Source organism: Argiope bruennichi, chromosome 1, assembly GCF_947563725.1.
Source record: "Argiope bruennichi chromosome 1, qqArgBrue1.1, whole genome shotgun sequence".
Taxonomy (NCBI): Eukaryota; Metazoa; Arthropoda; class Arachnida; order Araneae; family Araneidae; genus Argiope; species Argiope bruennichi.
The window spans coordinates 132709595-132727708 of NC_079151.1; the positions used below are offsets into that span (position 1 = coordinate 132709595).

The 18114-nt window shown below is 27.7% G+C and overlaps 1 protein-coding gene across 2 annotated transcripts in view; it reads left to right on the plus strand.

The window, feature by feature from the left end:
* The first annotated feature begins 8097 nt into the window (after positions 1 to 8097).
* Positions 8098 to 18114, plus strand: part of LOC129963818 (lissencephaly-1 homolog) — a 75002-nt gene continuing 64985 nt past the window's right edge. The window contains exons 1-2 of one of the 2 annotated variants that reach the window (XM_056078391.1): positions 8098 to 8256; positions 8992 to 9166. In XM_056078391.1, coding sequence (XP_055934366.1) covers positions 9129 to 9166 — 38 coding nt within the window. In that variant the 5' untranslated portion in view covers positions 8098 to 8256; positions 8992 to 9128. Of the gene's footprint in view, positions 8257 to 8326; positions 8472 to 8991; positions 9167 to 18114 lie in introns of those variants that run through there. The other variant, XM_056078396.1, reaches the window with a different exon arrangement.

The following is an 18114-nucleotide window of genomic DNA, read 5'->3' on the forward strand; positions in this document are numbered from 1 at the left end:
GAAGTGCTCTCTCCGAAATTTTCTTCTGTACCTGTTGATAAAGGTGCCATCTCTCTCTTTTCTTGAAAATCGTAGACCTTGTGCAAAACTGAAATTGCCACGAGTACTTAATGTAACAAACAATTTTCGTTCCAATGAAATTTGTCCTGTACGTCTAGCATAATTTACTGAATGTACTTTAATTTTTTCTTTAAATGTTGAAAATTAAAAAAATATCATTCCTACAACCGACATTCTTATTTCTTTATCTTTTTCAATTTTTATGAGGTTATTATTCCAACATTTCTTCTTATTTTAAAATAAGAACGCATTTAAAGATAATAAAAATATTTTCCATTAATTATTTTCCGGATGAATTCATATATTATCGCCACAATTTTGCTGGATAGAGATAATTTTTTTTCTTCACTACAAAAGGAAGAAATAATTGTGAAAGAAGTGGTGGTGAGAATAGAAGAGCTGCTGAAGTATAAGTACCTGAAGCCAATCATGAATTTAAATCGCAGCGGAAAATACAAAAATTATTGAGAAAACAATCAAAGTTTTCGTTGAGCAGAGCGACACAAAGTACAGATACCTTTATAGTCTGTATATCTTCTGTAGGCGGTTCAAGGTCACATTTTCTACCGCGTTACTGGTACCAGACAACCAATAACGAGGTAGAAAATGTGATCTTGAACCGCCTACAGAAAATACACAGACTGTAGTTATAGAGTATATGTTTTATATAGGGAAATAGTAAATAGTTCTCCTATGACAAACTGAAAATTTAAGAATGCAACCGGTTGTGATTTGAAAAACAGTTGTTTAAGTTCATGGGTATACTTTCATTAAAAATTTGCAGGCGAAACTGAAAAAAATTATATGTGTCCTATATACATAATATGACTTCAAAGTTGGAATGATCAATCTGAAAATTCTTCCTTTTTTTCTTCTTTTTTCTTCATATTGACATTGGATATGTATGAATTGCTTATTTCTGATTATATGTTTGCTTTTATATGGCATATGATAAATGTGATTCAAAATGCGTAAAAGAACTGCTATTTAAATGCTAAAATTTAGAATCAAACTTCATTTTATCTAAGTTAATGTATTTTGGAATTATTGCGTTGACACGCACGCAAAAGTAAAGACCGATAGATAGTGAATCCTTCGACGGATTTAGTTGCAAACCTTATACAGATATGCTCTTTAGATACTAAATCTATAACTCATATTTTATTTATCCAGCTCTTCAGGTTTTATAGTTATATTTTAATTTGTATTCGGTTAGACAGACTTCCTTGAATGGATATCATTCAAAATTTGACAGAAATCTAAAATTTGGCTCCAAAACCACATACTACATGTTATCCCATGTTACATGTCTAGCTCAAATCTTTTTTTTTTTCAGTTATAGGCAGACAGCAATGCGATCGCAAGACGTATTTTTTAAAAATATATTTTTTATTTAAAAAGGAGATCTGAAACGTGGAAATTAAAGCAAACTCTATTGTTCTGCATATTCGGTGCAATAGCCTCCATCAATCCATTCATCATCAATTTTAGATTCATTTCAACATTTATTACATTATCAACAATATCACACTCAACCTAGTGTGTGGTCTTCTTTTTTGCCGTTTTCCTAGTATTCTTAAACCTTCATTTTTTTTTTTACGTTAGGGATGATTCATCATATTTAGATATATGACCGAACCCTCTAATATAAGGGTTTTTTTACTGTTTATTGTCCAGATTTGTCATTTAATTTTTTTAATTTATCATATCAATTATCATATTTAGCATAAAATTGTTTTGATTTCGGATTGAATTTCTACTAAAAATACTGAAAACAAAGTATTTAAAAAGAGGTTTTTGTTTATATATTAGTTATTTTTATTTTATGATGATGTAGACAGAATAACCACAGAGTAATTACCCCGATGGCCACATGAAGGAATATGTGTGGGTATCTAATAAAAATAATTGAAAGCGATTGATATTTTTTGATGACCCATCCATTGCATCCAGTCACAGTCACAGCCGCTGGGTAACGACCTTCTTAGATGAGCCCTTTTTGGTGAGACCTGGACAGACGACGATAGTCAAAGATATTGAAAAATTATCAATACAACACTCTCTCTTTAGATATACAGAGGAACAGGCATTGATTTCACACATACCGGTCAAAGGAATAAATGCTGTTCTTCGCTCAAATCAGTTTATGGTTGGAGTTGTCAAAACAGATACCTATCTTAAAGTATTAAAAATAATACAATTTTATTATATGACCAGCCGCCTTTGGCGTCCAGCCGGTTCGCCAATCTAAATGTTCGTTAAAATTTTAATAATTAAATATTTTATGCAATTCCTACTTTAATAGCTTCTTCATCAAAATATTTTAAAACTTCAAATTTTGATTGTCATAATTCATTCATAATATTATAAAGGCCTTCAGTCATAACTTAATATGTATCTCTCTAATTTTCTGTTAGCACCCGTAGAATTTATGCTTTAAATTAAAGTGGAAAGAATTAATTTTCAATTAATATAACATTTTTTACTGAAACAAAGCATTTTTTTTATAATCTGATTACTGAAAATAGAGTCACTCAGTGTTTAAACTTTATGGGCACTAAAGAATATTTTTTTTAATTTATTTAATATCTCAAGAATTTGTCAACAAAATTTTTTTAGATTCATTATGAACAGATCGATTAATTAACAATGTTTAATTTTAAATGCATCAAACACTAAGAAAATAAAACGAATCGTTTAAAATAAACGGTTGAAAACAGGTTTTAAAAAAACTACTTAAAAAACGATGTACTTAAAACTATAAGGATATACAAAAATATATAACTAACATAAATACATTTTAATTACAATAGCATACAACGAACCTAAAAATAATTTAAATCCAGTCCGCTTCCGTTGATAATAATTGTCAACACAATGCGCTTGCGTGAATTTTCAACGCCAGTTACGTAACGCAAATACGTGATTTTTTCTACGCCAGTTGGGGTAACGCTATGCGGATTAGAAGTTTTTAATTTCCTTTATTCTGTTTTATTTAAATTCAAAAGTACTTCAGAATGAATCTGAAAGATCGATTCATTAACAATATTTAATTTTAAATGCATCAAACATTAAGAAAATAAACAGAATCGTTTGAAATAATCCGCCGAAAAATGTTAACCCTAGTCTCATTACTGTTGGGAGAAAAAAAAACTGAAGCCTTACTCATTTGGCGGTGGGGAAAATGGAATATTTTTTTGGCGGAAAAGTTGGCGGTGGGGAAAATGGAAGATTTTTTTGGCGGGAAAGTTAGTTTTTAATTAATAATTAAAATTCTAATTAAAAATTCGAAAAAAGGAACCCCAGGGGCACATTCCCAGCCTCCAAGGTATACACGTGCCAAATTTGGTAGCTGTAGGTTGAATGGTCTGGCCTGTAGAGCGCCAACACACACACACACATTGTGCTGTATTATAAGTATAGACTAAAGAGGGGTCAATTGTGTAACCTTAAAGTATTAAAAAAACATAAAAAGATGGCCAATAATAATAAAAAAATCCAATGATGATTTTTTACTAATGCCGCAATAAATATACAAATCATATTTATAGACATTAAAAACAAAACTAAAACTCGGTGTTTTTTTTTCTTCTTTATTATTTAGCTAATTTACAACAGGGTTGGCCTTAGTATGTACAGCATCTATTGAAATTTTTCGAATTAATGTTTAAATGCCGATTTATTTTTATTTATTCATTTAGTTATTTACTTAGCTTTAAAGAGGGAGAATTCTTCGTCGAATTTCTCGCTTGCGAACACGATGTGGCAGATACTGTGTTTCGCAGCGAAGTGAAAGGGACAAGTTTATGTTTGATACGTCCTCTTTTTGCTTAAATGAAGCCGAAATCTGATAAAGATCAGCAATAACAAAACAGCTTATCAAATTTTATTTAGTTAGTTTATTACATTTATGAATTATTTCCTTGGTATACGTTTGATGAATAATTTAAAAGAATGTTTTTTTTTTCCCCCTCACTCAGGAAGATTTAAAAAGTAGAAATTCATTAATATCTCGAGGTTGACATTTTTCGACCATCATTTTAGCTTCAGAATGAGAGAATTATTAAAAAATAATTTATTAAATTGTTAAATTCAATTTTGTATCCTGTAGTTATGAGTCTAGGGCACATCCCGAGCCTGAACAAAATCGAGTGTAAATAGCAATCTGTTCTAATTGGGAACAATTTGTTCATCAGTTCAAGACGAGTACTGATTGGGAAAGTGTTAACAAAGGCATCTAAAATGAAATAATATCTTATAATTTTCCCTCGCATCGATCTAAATTTTTATCTCAGAGTAAATTCTTTTCTTGTTCACTTGAAAATATACTCCAGTGAAAATCCTACCAACCCAACATAAAGCATGACTACAGTAAAAGAAGTTTACTTATTATGAATATGATCATTGTTTTTGTTTGTAAAAATTGCATATTGGAAAAACCAAATCTTCAAACGTCAACCCTTTACCTAATCGATATAGTTTTTATTTAATATGAAAGGGATACCTGGGATAGGGGTACCTCAGGATACCTGGATATACCATCAATGTTTCCTGACCTCATTCCTACCCCATTCATAAATAAGGCTGATGGGAGATTTCTCTCCCTTTTCTTTTCCATTTCTTCACTGTATTCTTCACTATCTATGTCTTCACTGTTGGAAAGAACCACTCCAGAATTTCCTAACTACACCCATAGCTCCTATTTTAAAGTATTTTGTATTTCGCATGAAAGCATATGACTCTTACATACGTTATCAATGGTTCTCTGCTCTCCTAAATTTCCGAGAGAAGTTTCAAAACATTATTTCGCTGAATTTTCTCTAAAAAGAAAGATTTTTACCGAATCCTTTAATTACAGTTACTGTGCGGATTTCTCGATTTTTTATTTCATATCAAATCTCTAAACTCCTCGTCAATGTCTGATCCCCACTTCCCTAAAGTTTTGAGATACATAGCAAAATAAAATTTTGGCTGATACTTAGTCCTAATAACAGGATCGAAATGATTAATTAATATCGTCAGCTTGTTAGTTTAAAATAGCACTTCATTTTGTTATAATGAGATACCGTTCATCAAACAATTGGTCGCCGAAGGCAGTTAGTAATAATATAAAAGGCAAAATCAATTGTGTGAATACAGTCATTTGAGGAAATGATGAGTTTGAATAGAAATTTTTATATTTCAATTTTTTTTTTTATTGTTTCTATTTTTATTCCTGATACTTTTTGATTAGCTGGCTGCAAGCGAAAAATCACCAAATAATTTAGATTTGCAACAACAACAACAAAAAACGTAGCCAAAACCTGCACCAATTTGCATACAAATCTAATGTTATAACATTTTTGGAAACGTTCGATGGCGCAGGTCTAAATTATTTGGCGACTTTTCGCTTACGCCCGGTTAACAAAAAAGTAATTTATTATTTATATTTGATATCTGTTATGTAGGTTTATTTTACATCAAAATCGTTGATTATAATTTGTGATTAGTTTAACATTCTCTGAGCCTATAATTTTAAATAATTTTTTTTGTTTACTTTATTTATCTATTATTTTTTGCAAACTTATAGTAATATAAATAATATAAATTAAAAAATATATTTCCAGTATGTAAAATTAAATCGTTGACTACAGTGTTACCCACATTCGGATGACGGCAAAGATCCTCATTCGGTGTAGAATTTGATGAGAGTAAAGCACATATATGTTTAATTTATATCTACTTGTTTTATATCATGTTGTTCACCAAGTGAATCGCCTGTGATTCACACCAACTATCTAATTACATATTCTCTTTTCTATTACAACTATTAGAGATAACGAAGAAGTGAGCATCTTATTAGATAGTTGGCTGAATCATGACAGTGAATGTGTTAAAAAAATTGAGGAATATGGGAGATCCCTATGTCTACTAGGAGACATAAAACATTTGTGTTTAATGGATGCTTGAAAGTCTATTGAATCGAGAACATGAGAATATACTTAAAAAAAGAAATTAGATAAAATAAATTTGATATACAATCTTGAAAAGAAAGTTGTAAATATGTATAAAATTTTTGAATCCAATTGGAAAAGGGCAGAGTTCCAAAGAAATGTTCATTTTTTTTTTTCATTATAATATGAAGCTTAACATGAAGCACAATAGACTATAAATATACGAGGAATTCAAGAGTCTACTCCTGAGTAATAATGTTAATCATATAATTGCAGCACTAATTATAAGTAAAAAAAATCATACTTTATGACAGCTTTGTTAAAAATTATTGTATTTGAAACAGTTTTTACAGACAAGGAATAATACCAGAAGCAAAAAACAGAGGCAATAATTAATTAATTATCTAAAGCGTCAAACTGCTAAGATATTTTTTGCATTAATTCAGTTAATATCTATAAAATCTTTAAAAAAAGAAGCCCATAACCTTATTAACTTAGCGCAAAGTGCCTAACACTATTGTTGCAGTACCTTCTCGATATTTTATGGTGCTCAATATTTCGGACAACATCCTGGAGATATCATGTGCTTACAGGGTTGTTGTTGTGTTTCGAACTATTTAATTAGATTCACGATTTATAAATTGCAGTTTGCAGGAGTCGAGATATTTGGTATACCCTTTATAAAATTCTAATTTAAAATAAATACGTTTTAATTTTCTCAAAAGAGAAATTCTAAATGAATAGACAAAAAAATTCTAAATGAAGGGTTGTTTCCGATTATGGGGAATATATTGATGTTATAGAATATTATAAGTCATTAGCTTGTTTTAGATGCGTTTGTCAGCATTTTGCAAGCGAGGATCTGTCTTTAGCCGATTAGGCTAATTGCTTCCAATTGGCTTGTGCTCTGGTGTTTTGAGTTTGCAATAAGTAGTCTTTCTATATAAGAAATCTACCAAAAAAGTATGCCTCGAGCTTTCTTATAAATTTCCATATGTTAGACCTCGAAGATTCCGAAAAATACATTTTTTATAATTACATCTGTGTTTTTCTATGATTCTCAGATTTCTGAATTCTGGGGGAGAGGAGGAGGGAGGAGATTAATGTTTGTTTGTCTGTGTAAGAACGGAACGAATGAGGATTGAAGTTCGGCATATTGTATTTGAAGAGACGAATAGAATTTGATTCAAATATTAAAATAATAGATTTATTTTAAAATTTGATCCATATAGGTGAAATATGAATAAAGTGTGAAAGCTGAAGGGACAATATTTCTGGATTTCTTTACATATAAACTAGATTGTTTTTATTCAACATGATATTTTTCTTAAATGTGGAGTCCATGTTCAATGCATTTGTTTCATTCTTTTTTTGAGACTCCGATAAGAAGAATAAACACAGATGTTACAACGGCACGAATCTTGAATTTCGTCTGTTTTAGTAAGTTCAAAGGATACAAATTTCAGAAAAATATCCAATAATGAAAATTAAGTACGGAATGTAATTTTATGTCTATGCTGATGTTTTTATTGTATTATTCGAAATCAATCAAAATTCACACTTCAGGAAATCAATTCTTAATCAGATAAATTCTTGTTGATGCTATAGAAGAATTTGAAATTTCAAGTTCTTGTTGAATGAGGAATGTTGATTTTCAAATGCCAACTTTCATAATAAGTGTTTTTCAAATTATTGATTATTAATACATTAATGATCATGGAATATATTTTTCTGATTCTGTTTTGTTCCATTTAATTGCTTGAAATTTAATTTTTTAATATTAAATCTGATGCATAACATTTCTGAGATGTTGCTGAACGTTTGAAGAAAATTGATTACAGTGCGACATTTCTTCAATATCTCACCAGATTCTTCTCTAACAAACATTTTCTTCCCTATTTAATAATACTACATTGATTTGATAAAACGCATCTAAAAAAGCTTTTGTTGAATATGTAAAATTTTTACTGTATTTCAGAGAAAATTTCAAAATTATATTTTTGTAAACGTAGACATTATAGTATCAAAGGACAAATCCCTAACGTTTGGGATTTAGGACAATTGCAGCGACATCTACTGTAGTTTTATTTAACTATTCAGATTCGTAAGAATACTTTATCGTACGTAAAATGAAGATTCTTGAATGTTTGTAGTAATTTAATGTTTACATATTAAAACTGTGATACAATATCTTAAAATTTCTTAAAATTTATTAGGTTTCTACTTCTTTATTAAAGTAATCTTCCAATGGATAAATTAAAAGGTAAGATATACTTAATAAGTTGATACTGTCTGGTCCAAGACCAAGATACAGATGTATCGATCGACTTCTCGGCATGCTAGCATGCCAACACTGTGCTAATGGCGTCACCGACTATGCGTGTCCATTTAAACTATTTTATGATTCAATAAATAATAAGCTATTTAACGCTTCTTCAAAAAATACCTGAGATTCCAAACATTAGAATGATTACTGAGGTAAATTTTTCTTGTTTTTTGGGTGGGATGTATCAATCCTTGAAGGTCACAATGTGTTCTGATGACAATTTTTACAGATACTTCAGAGATTTTTCATTTAATTTTAATTAATAACTGATTTCTAAATTATATGTATGATAAGTCATAAATGTAATAGTTTAGATTTCGTTTGACTTTTCTTTAGGGTTTTCCTGTTATGCGCAATTCAAAAAGGATTTGTTGACATCTGTCTGTCATAAGAAATGATTCATCCGTTAAAGATATATTTATTCATCTGATTTTCTGTTTGTATTTAATTTTATAAATGATTTCTGTATAGTAACTTATATTTCAATGCAATAATTCTTAAATTGTAGTTTCGTTTTGCATTTTTCCTTGTATAATCAATCTACCCTGCAACGATGAGTTCTTTGAAAATATGCTATGAATTTAAACAGATTTTCGTTATTTTTCAATCTATATTTATATAAAAAAGATTTTATTTTCTAATATTTATTTCTTTTCTTTTTTTTTATTACAGAGTTATTATGAAGACATAGCTGTTTAACCATTTAACTCTTGTGTGTTGTGATAAGTGTTTGGATAAAAAAATTTTTTTTTAAATTTCTTGGATTACACTTGACCGCTTGGAATCCCTGTTCTGGCTTGTGGTAAACTATGAAAATGGTTTTATCTCAGCGGCAAAGGGATGAGCTGTAAGTAAATTTTTATCATGATTTTTTTTGTGTGAATTTCTATGATTTTTTTCAGGATGTTGCCTCCCCTCCCACCCCTAAAAAAGACCAGTTTGAATCTGTATACTTTGTAATTTCTAAAAGTAACTACGTAGTTTTTAATCATTTTATTCGAAAAATCTTTTACTCTGTAAAAATGTTGTTATTCATGACAATGGGATGATAGGTGTTGGCTGCTTAAAATCATTATTAATGGTTGTGATTTGCCTGGAAATTATTTTAATGTGTCTTAAGTTAACAGCTTAATATAATTGTAAATTATTTAATAAAAAATATTTAACTGTTGTGGAAGAAAATTATTTATTTAATTGTTTTCAGTTGGTTAAATAATATCTTATGAATAGTAATGTAGTTGTAATGAAAATTATATTTTGTCTGATTAATTTTTGTATTTAAGTTATAAAAATTAATTCTATTTCAATGCTGAGTTTCATCATTATAATTAAATCTAAAAGTTAATTATTAAATATAGATTTTATTTTTGCTTTGAATTGAAATATGTGATTTTAAAAATATGCAAAAATAGAGGAAAATTTACATCAACTGTATAATTATTTAAATTATGAAGTGACAGTAAAAATAGATAATACTAAAATGTGATGCATATTCTTTTTGCATTGCTTTATTAGATTTCTATTTTTAAATTCATTTATTATTCTCTTTAAATATGAAGAAAGATTTTTTAAAAAATATTTTCTTGTACTCGATTAAGAATTTTGTTACAAATTTTTATTTAAAAATAAATATTGTAAATTATAATTTATTTTTATTATTTTCTTTAAATAAAGTTTAAAAAGAAATTTCTAAAATTATAATTAAAAGAATCTGATCCATGAAAAGATTTCTAAAATGTAATTAGACTTCATCATTAAAAGGACAAAATACAATCAAAATTTACTTGTAGAATGTGCCCAAAACTATTTCTTTCTATTTCTTTATTGAATTTATAAATATGTAAAATTAACCTCTTATTACAATCATAGTGAGTGAGAAGTGATTTTAGCAAAGTGCTTTCTAAAATATCTACTTTAAATGTAATATCTAATTAAAATGTATTTAAAATTTTTTCTTAAAGCTAAGGCAGTGGTTAAGGGCATTTACACAGTTCTTCAAATGTACTTTTTATTAATGATTGATTTACTGAGCATGTGAAGGAACTTTTGAGAAAAATGTTATCTAAAAAAAGGTTAATTTTTTTTTCCTTTTAAAGAGTATTTTGTTTTATAAATGTTTTTATGTATTAATTTTAAATTACATTTCTGTCTGCAGAAATTTAGGCATTAAACATAAATTTTTAATACTGAATTACTAAATTTTAATAATTTTCTTTTATATTAAGATGTTATAATTCTTATAAAATTAAGAATTTTTCTATATATCTTGAAATATTTCAAGAAAAATTTATAATTTTATTGAAAGATTTTAATTTTAGAGTGTCTTGAATCAGTATTTGTAGTTACTTAAGTTTGTTTATGTTAAAACTTTATTTGTTAATTTTATATATATTAGAACTTTAAGAAAATTCTTAGATAACTTTGTGTATTTGCTTCGTTAAATAAATATTTTTATATAAATAGGACTTGGATATACAAACCAGCTATTCGAAGGTTTTGTTCCTTTTATTCTTCTTGAAAGTTTATTTGAAGATTTTATTTCGATTGATTTTTTTTTACTTTTTAAAAATTATCTCTGCAAATTTTTACATTCAATCATTCTTTTAATTTAAAATAGGGAAACTATTTTACCATTTAAAATATTATTCTGATCCTATTTATTAGATGGATAATTGTTATTAGAATACATTTGAGGAGGATTCATTTCATTTTTTGGAATTTAAGATTAGGATGGATGCCTGCTTATGTTTTTCTAAAAATAAAGTTAAATACTTATGTAATGCACTTAATACCTTATTTTTGTTGTTTCTTTCTTTGTAATGGAAATAAAATGAGAATTATAAAAAAATGAGTAAACATTACTGTAATATTTTTAACTTAAACTCAATAAACATACAAGAAACATCAAACAAGTGCTTACCTTATGACATTGATAATGAATTTCTTTCAATTTTTTTTTTTTTTTTTCAATCCTGAACTTAAGCATTAGCTGTAGATTTTATTTTATTGTAAATATGTATCAAAACATAAAAGATATGTATTACTGTCTCATTTTTAAAAAAAATTTTTTAAATAGCATTGGATCACTGTTTTACCCAAAGAAAATTGTGCATGTGAAGATTATGTATAAATCAGGAATTTATTTTAGTAATTGTAAAATTACAAAATATTGATTTTAAGAAATTAAAAAAAAAATCTGAAACCTTTTGATAGTATTATTTGATACCTTGACTGGTTAGCATTTATAAGAGAATAATTGAGATCAAGAGGAAATGTAATGATTTTATAAGTGTCAAGAATTTAGTGTGGTTAAAGGCGATTATTAGTACCTATCAAAATATCCAGGTGAAGATTTGGTATTTTGATAGGTACTAATGGTTAAAATCCAAAAAGCTAATGGGATTTTGCTTGAGAATAGATAATAAAGTAGAATCAAATTAATATGCTATTGTTTGGTTATGAGTGAAATTTATAGTGCAGTGATATAAAAAATAGTTTGTAGTTTGTTTGTATTTTTGGTACAATTTTGGTACAAATTTGAGTAGTTTAAAAGTGAAGTGCACTTTAAAATGTAAAATCATATTAAACAAACATTATTTAGATTAATTTTTACAAGTAGGTAAATAATTAGAATGCTGGAAAAAAGACAGTATGCGATGAACATTGTTAAGGAACTCAGTATTTCTTACAGATTTATTTCTGGACTAAATTACATTTCAGATAGATTGACTGTGTAATTTGTGGGGATCATCACAGTGTGATTCCAAGATGATAACATTTTGCGAACTGTCTAAAGGAACTAGCAAGCATAAATGTTCCATTGGTAGATCAATTCTATGCAGGCATATAGATTCAGATATTGCGGTAAAGAATTGCAAAGCCTATACATCAAATGGATCTTTATTTCTTTAGAATATTCTGTTTGCCTCATTTAACATGCCTTGCCATCATGTACTATGTAGGATTGTCTCAAGATTAACCTGTACCATACCGTTCAGCTAGTATATTCATTTGGTGTAAACTCTGACATAAATTTTTTATATGCGTTGATCTCTTGTTTTTTATGCATAGCCTGCGACAAATAAACTGTCACTCATCAATTCAGTAAAAGAGGCATTTCTTTTTGATTGCTCAATTCAGAGCTAGTCACGATAAATAGGAAGGTGTGTTAATCTGTGTAGTGGACATACTAACTTTTCTGTTTGGATTACCTGTTATTAGTTGTAGATGCTGATGAATGTTAATTATCTATAATCAGCATTCTTTCCTTCATTTATCAATATGTATTTTTCCCTGAAGCAGTCTGTTTCAACAGCTTACATAATTCTCATCACAAAAAGCCTTGCATTATATTTTACCTTGTATTTTACTTTAATCATTTGTACTACTGTACTTGAAGCTGTACTGTATATTGATCTTTAAATGAAGCTACTTTTTCCACTTCTCTTATGTTTTGTCCACCAGTGTATTAGCAATGATTTGCATACCAAATGAATGCTATTCCATTTTGTAGAACCCTTGTAAATCTATCTAGTTTAAATGTCGTTACTACTTTTGGTATTTTTTGGAACAATAGTTTTCAAATCAGCAGTATTTATTGATTCACACCTGATCGTCTTTTTCTTATTATCTTTCCTCAAAGTGATGAACTTTAAGATGGGATAAAAGAAAAGGGTGTTTACTTCATTATTTTCTGAAAAATTTATTTAATAATATTATAGATATTTGGATGGTTGAAGAATAATTATAAGATTATTTACTGTATTTTTAGCTTCATGCTATTTTTTTTTATTTCCTAAACTTTAGCAAAAAATCTTTTTATTATTGTAGTTAAAAAAAAAAAAAAATCTCAGCTTTGTTTGATGTTTTTTGATGCAATCTCAAAATTTGGCTTACTTTTTAGACATTTCTCTAAACCTTATTTTGTAGATAGTCTGATTCTGTTCAGTCCTAAAATGTTCTTTTGCTAAATCTCTGAGTTTTAGATTTTTTTTTTCTCTTTCTTTCTCTTCTTTTTCTTTTTAATTTGGATGGGGGGGGGGGGAATGCATTGACACAGACACTTGGAATAAAGTCCAGTAAAAGAATATTTTAGTTAAAAAGCAATTGAATGAATTATCCAAAATGTTCGTCTTATGAATCAAGTTAATGAATATATATATAATATTTAAAATCTCCAGTTAAATAATATCTTTAGGCCAAATTGTAACCAATAGTAAAATCTGAGTTATAAATCCTGATTTCTTTGTATCTTTATTTTAGAATATGTTGTTAGTGCTAGAAATCTTTTAGATTAAAAATTTTAATTTGAAATATGAAATTTTAATTTTTAATGTTTATGAAATCTGTTTTCAAATCAAGAATAATTATTTGAAATATTATTCAGCCATTTAATCTGGTTATCCTTTCTTATAGTCTTTAGAGGTATGTTGACTTGTTGCTAGTTATTTGGCATGTTTACTTATACTTAAAAATGGGGGATAGCAGGAAGAACAATGCATGATAAACTACATTTTTTTGCAGCATTCATAATTATATTCATTTTTTTTATTCTCTGTATTTTAATATAATATATTTTAAAATATATTACTCTTAAGTATTACTATTTTCTAAATAATATCAGTAATTTAATTTGAATTAAAAAAAACATTTCATATTTTTAAAAAAATCTACTGCTTGGATATTGATTTATGCACTTTTCATTTTGAGTGAGTGTTGCAATTTGTAAGTACTTCAATAAATTTAATTTAATTGTATATTTTCTGAGTAGATTTCATACAACAAGTAAAAGAATTATTTCAAGAATTATTACATTTTAAATATATTTTTTAAGATGCATAGATATGCTTTTAATATTCTATTAATGACTGAAGCATTACAATACTATATAAGAATGAAATGGGATTTATTATCAGATATTTTGGAATTTTTTGGAGTGTCTAAATTTCATCAAACAGAAGTATGTGAATTTTTTAAGGACCTTATTGTTATTGGAATTTTTATCACAATTTGGATAAAGTTTTCTTCTTTTACCATAAGTTAATCTTTTAATTATCATGTATATAATTTAATGCACATTTTTATTTCAGTATATCATTTTAATGAAGTACTATTTTTTTCTCTCCACATCTGGTGTAAACTGTCTATTTTGTAATCTTTTTAAATCAGGTTTTATAAAATTATTTTCTGTAAAAATACTTGCTAAAAATGAAATATACGATTGCTTTCAATTTAAAATTATTTCTTAAAAATATTTAAAACTTTTTTATATTGCATGGGAAAATTTGCTAAAAAAAACAGTACATCATAAAGGGTGAAAAAAACAATAAATGCTGTTGAAGGGGTGAACAAATACTGAGCAAATGTTTTCTACATTTGCTCAGCAAATCTTCCCTATTGTGATTGAAATTTTTTGTTACTAAAAATATTTTGTAATTTTTATTTGATGCTTAAATAGTATAACTATTACAATTTCTGTCCTTTTTGTGTGAAAAATAGCAGACCCCCCCCCCTTTTTGTGTCTCCAGGCTGTTTCAAATATTATTTCATTGATTTGTTATCCTTTATATCCTTGCTATCCCTTTATATTATTTGTTATCCTGTTCATCCTTTATAAAAAACTATCTGTATGAGATTAACCATCTATAATTTTATCCCTTTTCTATCTTATTATTTTGCACACCTCATCATGATGACTAGATTGATTGTTAATGTAGAAAAGGAAGAATAAACTTAGCAAATGGTAGGAAGGAGTTACAGATCCTATGAATTGACTTGTTTATTATTAACTCCCAATTTTTTTTCCTATACTAACAGAAAATACCTTGCAAATTAGAAAAAGTGTTGTTATGCATCTAGTGTGTAATGTAAAATTTATTCATATTTATAGTTGAAAAGTACATGATTTGGTTGCAAACTCTTCTGCCCCTTTTAAACATTAGTATAGTTCATATTATCTTTTTTTATTCTTTACTTTTTTTCTAATGATATCGAAACGTTTAATATTAAAACAGAGGCTACCAATATCTTTCTAAAACAAAGTCACTTGTAAAAAAATGAGAACTAAAATAAAAAAAATAGTAGAAAAAGTAAATAAATTATGAAAAAAGCAAAGAATAATTAAAACATGACTGAAATGTTTTAAAAAAATATGGTAATACAATAATGTTACTGAGAGTTAATTTGCTATTTTTGTTGCCAGAGCATGTCTGAAATCAAATAAGTTTTTGGCATTTTGAAGTTGGAATATGTTAAATGGGATTAGAATTTGTGGCAAAAGTGAAAACTGAGTTTAATAAGAACAAATCAAAATTGAATGAAAAAAGAATGGAGAAATTTCTTTTGATATTATATCTGGAAAGCAGTTTTGTAAAATATTGTTTCTGTAACATTAATCTTTAAATTCTTGATTTGTTCACTGTAAATTTATTTATTAGTTTTCTCAATTTAAATGGATTATTAAAAATGGTGTTTATATGAAATAATTGGGAAAATGTGTGTCTGTATCTGTAAAAAAAAGTTCATTAGTTCATTTTCATTTAGTTATTTTTATTTGTCAGTTAATAGAAAATCTTTTGGATAGGAATTTTTTTTTTTTTTTTTTTTATGGTTCACGAGTTCTTTTCTTATTTTAACTTTGTTATCTCTGTGCCTGCAAAAATTAATCTTTTTCATACTTTTTGCTTTGCAGTTGAATATTCTGTTCACTTTGTTTCGGTCTGGTCAAATCCTTTTAAACTATCACCTTGTTTTTCTTTTCAGTATTTAAACATTCTTTGGGATTAGAAATGGTGTCAGATGAATTTTGATGAATCATCACCCATTTCTATAAGATATAATCAGAGTATCTTCAGGTTATGGAGAAGTGAGTGTTTCATGAGATTATTACGCTTGAGAAGGTTTTTAAAAAAATTATCTAAATATCTTTTTTTTTAAAAGTCGGTCTATTTTTTATTTTCAAGTTGCTTGGTTATTGATTTGCGCTAAGCTCTTTTTAAGAAATAACAAAAACATTTTGTAATTATTTTTATTGCTGATTTTTTATTATTTAATTTTTTGTTGAATAACATTAATATTTAATTTTAAAATAAATTGGCGAAATTTTTCTTTATTGCATAATAAACATCGTTATTTCCGGATTCCTCTACCACCGCATGTATTGATTGCAAAAGAGCATTCATTATTGTCAGTATTCCTTCTCGCATGACATACCAAATTACTTCTTTTTCAAGTGCAAATTTCGTTGTCATGTGTTATAACAGTTTTATCCTTTTTCTCCAGAAAGTTATAATTGTCCTGTGAAATCATATTGTTTCTCTTAAAGAAGTTTTTTCCTTCTTCGCGTGTACATAGAATCTCCGTGTGCCGTAAATGCCGACCTTCAATTCTGAAAGAATAGAATACCTTTTCCTTGTTGGTGGATAGACCATTACAGTTCTTCTGCGCCTATTCAGTGGTCGTAACACAGTGGAAGCAATTACATTCGTCGGCAAATGTTACTCACCTTTCGCTTTATTTTAATTAAGTTGAGCTTCACACAGCCCATTGTGATCGACAGTTAACGAGCTGTTGACCCTTGGAATGCTAATGTCCAGCTCTGTTGGGTTTTCTGCCATGCCTGTTGTCTTCTGCTTTTCGAATGATGGTTTGTCATTAGTTGACTCGCAGGACTGCTTTGATTGGAATTTAGTACCCTATCATTCTGTTATTTATCCATGAGTGGTCTTTCATTTTTGTTCAGAAATTCCTTAGGATTAAAATTGACGAGAGGTAATAATAATAATTTTGCCTTTTATTGTTGTTGTTCTGCATTGGGGATTCGTTGTTAGTCGAAATCGCTTGTTATGGTTTGTTAGTTAGGATGGTCGATGAATTCGATTGTTCTGAACTTTTTCTTTCCACTATTTATTTTCAGTTTATAGAATTAGAATGGAATTAAGTACTGTTTCTTGATGGTAGTCATTATTATTAAACTTAATTTAAAGCATAATTCACTGGGTAGGTATTTGCATATATTTTTGTATCTTTTTAGAATTTTATTCACGTTGGATGCTTGATTATAACATTTCGGGAGAAGAAACCTTAATTAATTTGTTTTAACTATTTATATTTCTTTAATCGGAATTGCTTTAAAGATATGATCCAGTTTCCTTATAATTACATATGCGAACGAGCATAAAAATCACAAAGCGATTAACACCAGTAAATCAGATATATTTGCATTTCAGTCATTTATTTAGTGCATCATTATGATGCATTAATCGTTTCCCTCTTCAAAGAATTAAATATCTAGCAATGACACCTTAAGTAACTTTTAACAGTCGCTATATGTTTTTCAAATTTTTCTGAGTTTTTCTATGCATCATTTAAAAACTTATAAATTAACGTGATTATTAACAGCTTTGATATCGATAAGCACGCATTTAATATATTTATATTGATACATTTAATAAACTACTTGCTGTTTAGATTCTTAAACGTTATTTGATAATTTTTAAAGTTCCTTTTTGAATAAAAAAAATCACAGCTGCAGTTCTTTGTGCTTTTTCTTAATGAGCATTTTCAGATTTTTAAGCTAAAATTTGAATATAAGATTAATTATAAATCATCACTTTGAATATACACAGCGGATCTATAATCCTTTGCTTGCAGTGACTCACTTTTCGTGTAAAGCAAAAAATGTCAACTGTCTTCCCACTCTTTCAGTACTTGATGTAAATGAGGTGCAATTTCTGCTACTGATGTCACAGTTATTCATAGAAATCTCGGATTTTATAGCGGGTATGTTTTTAATAT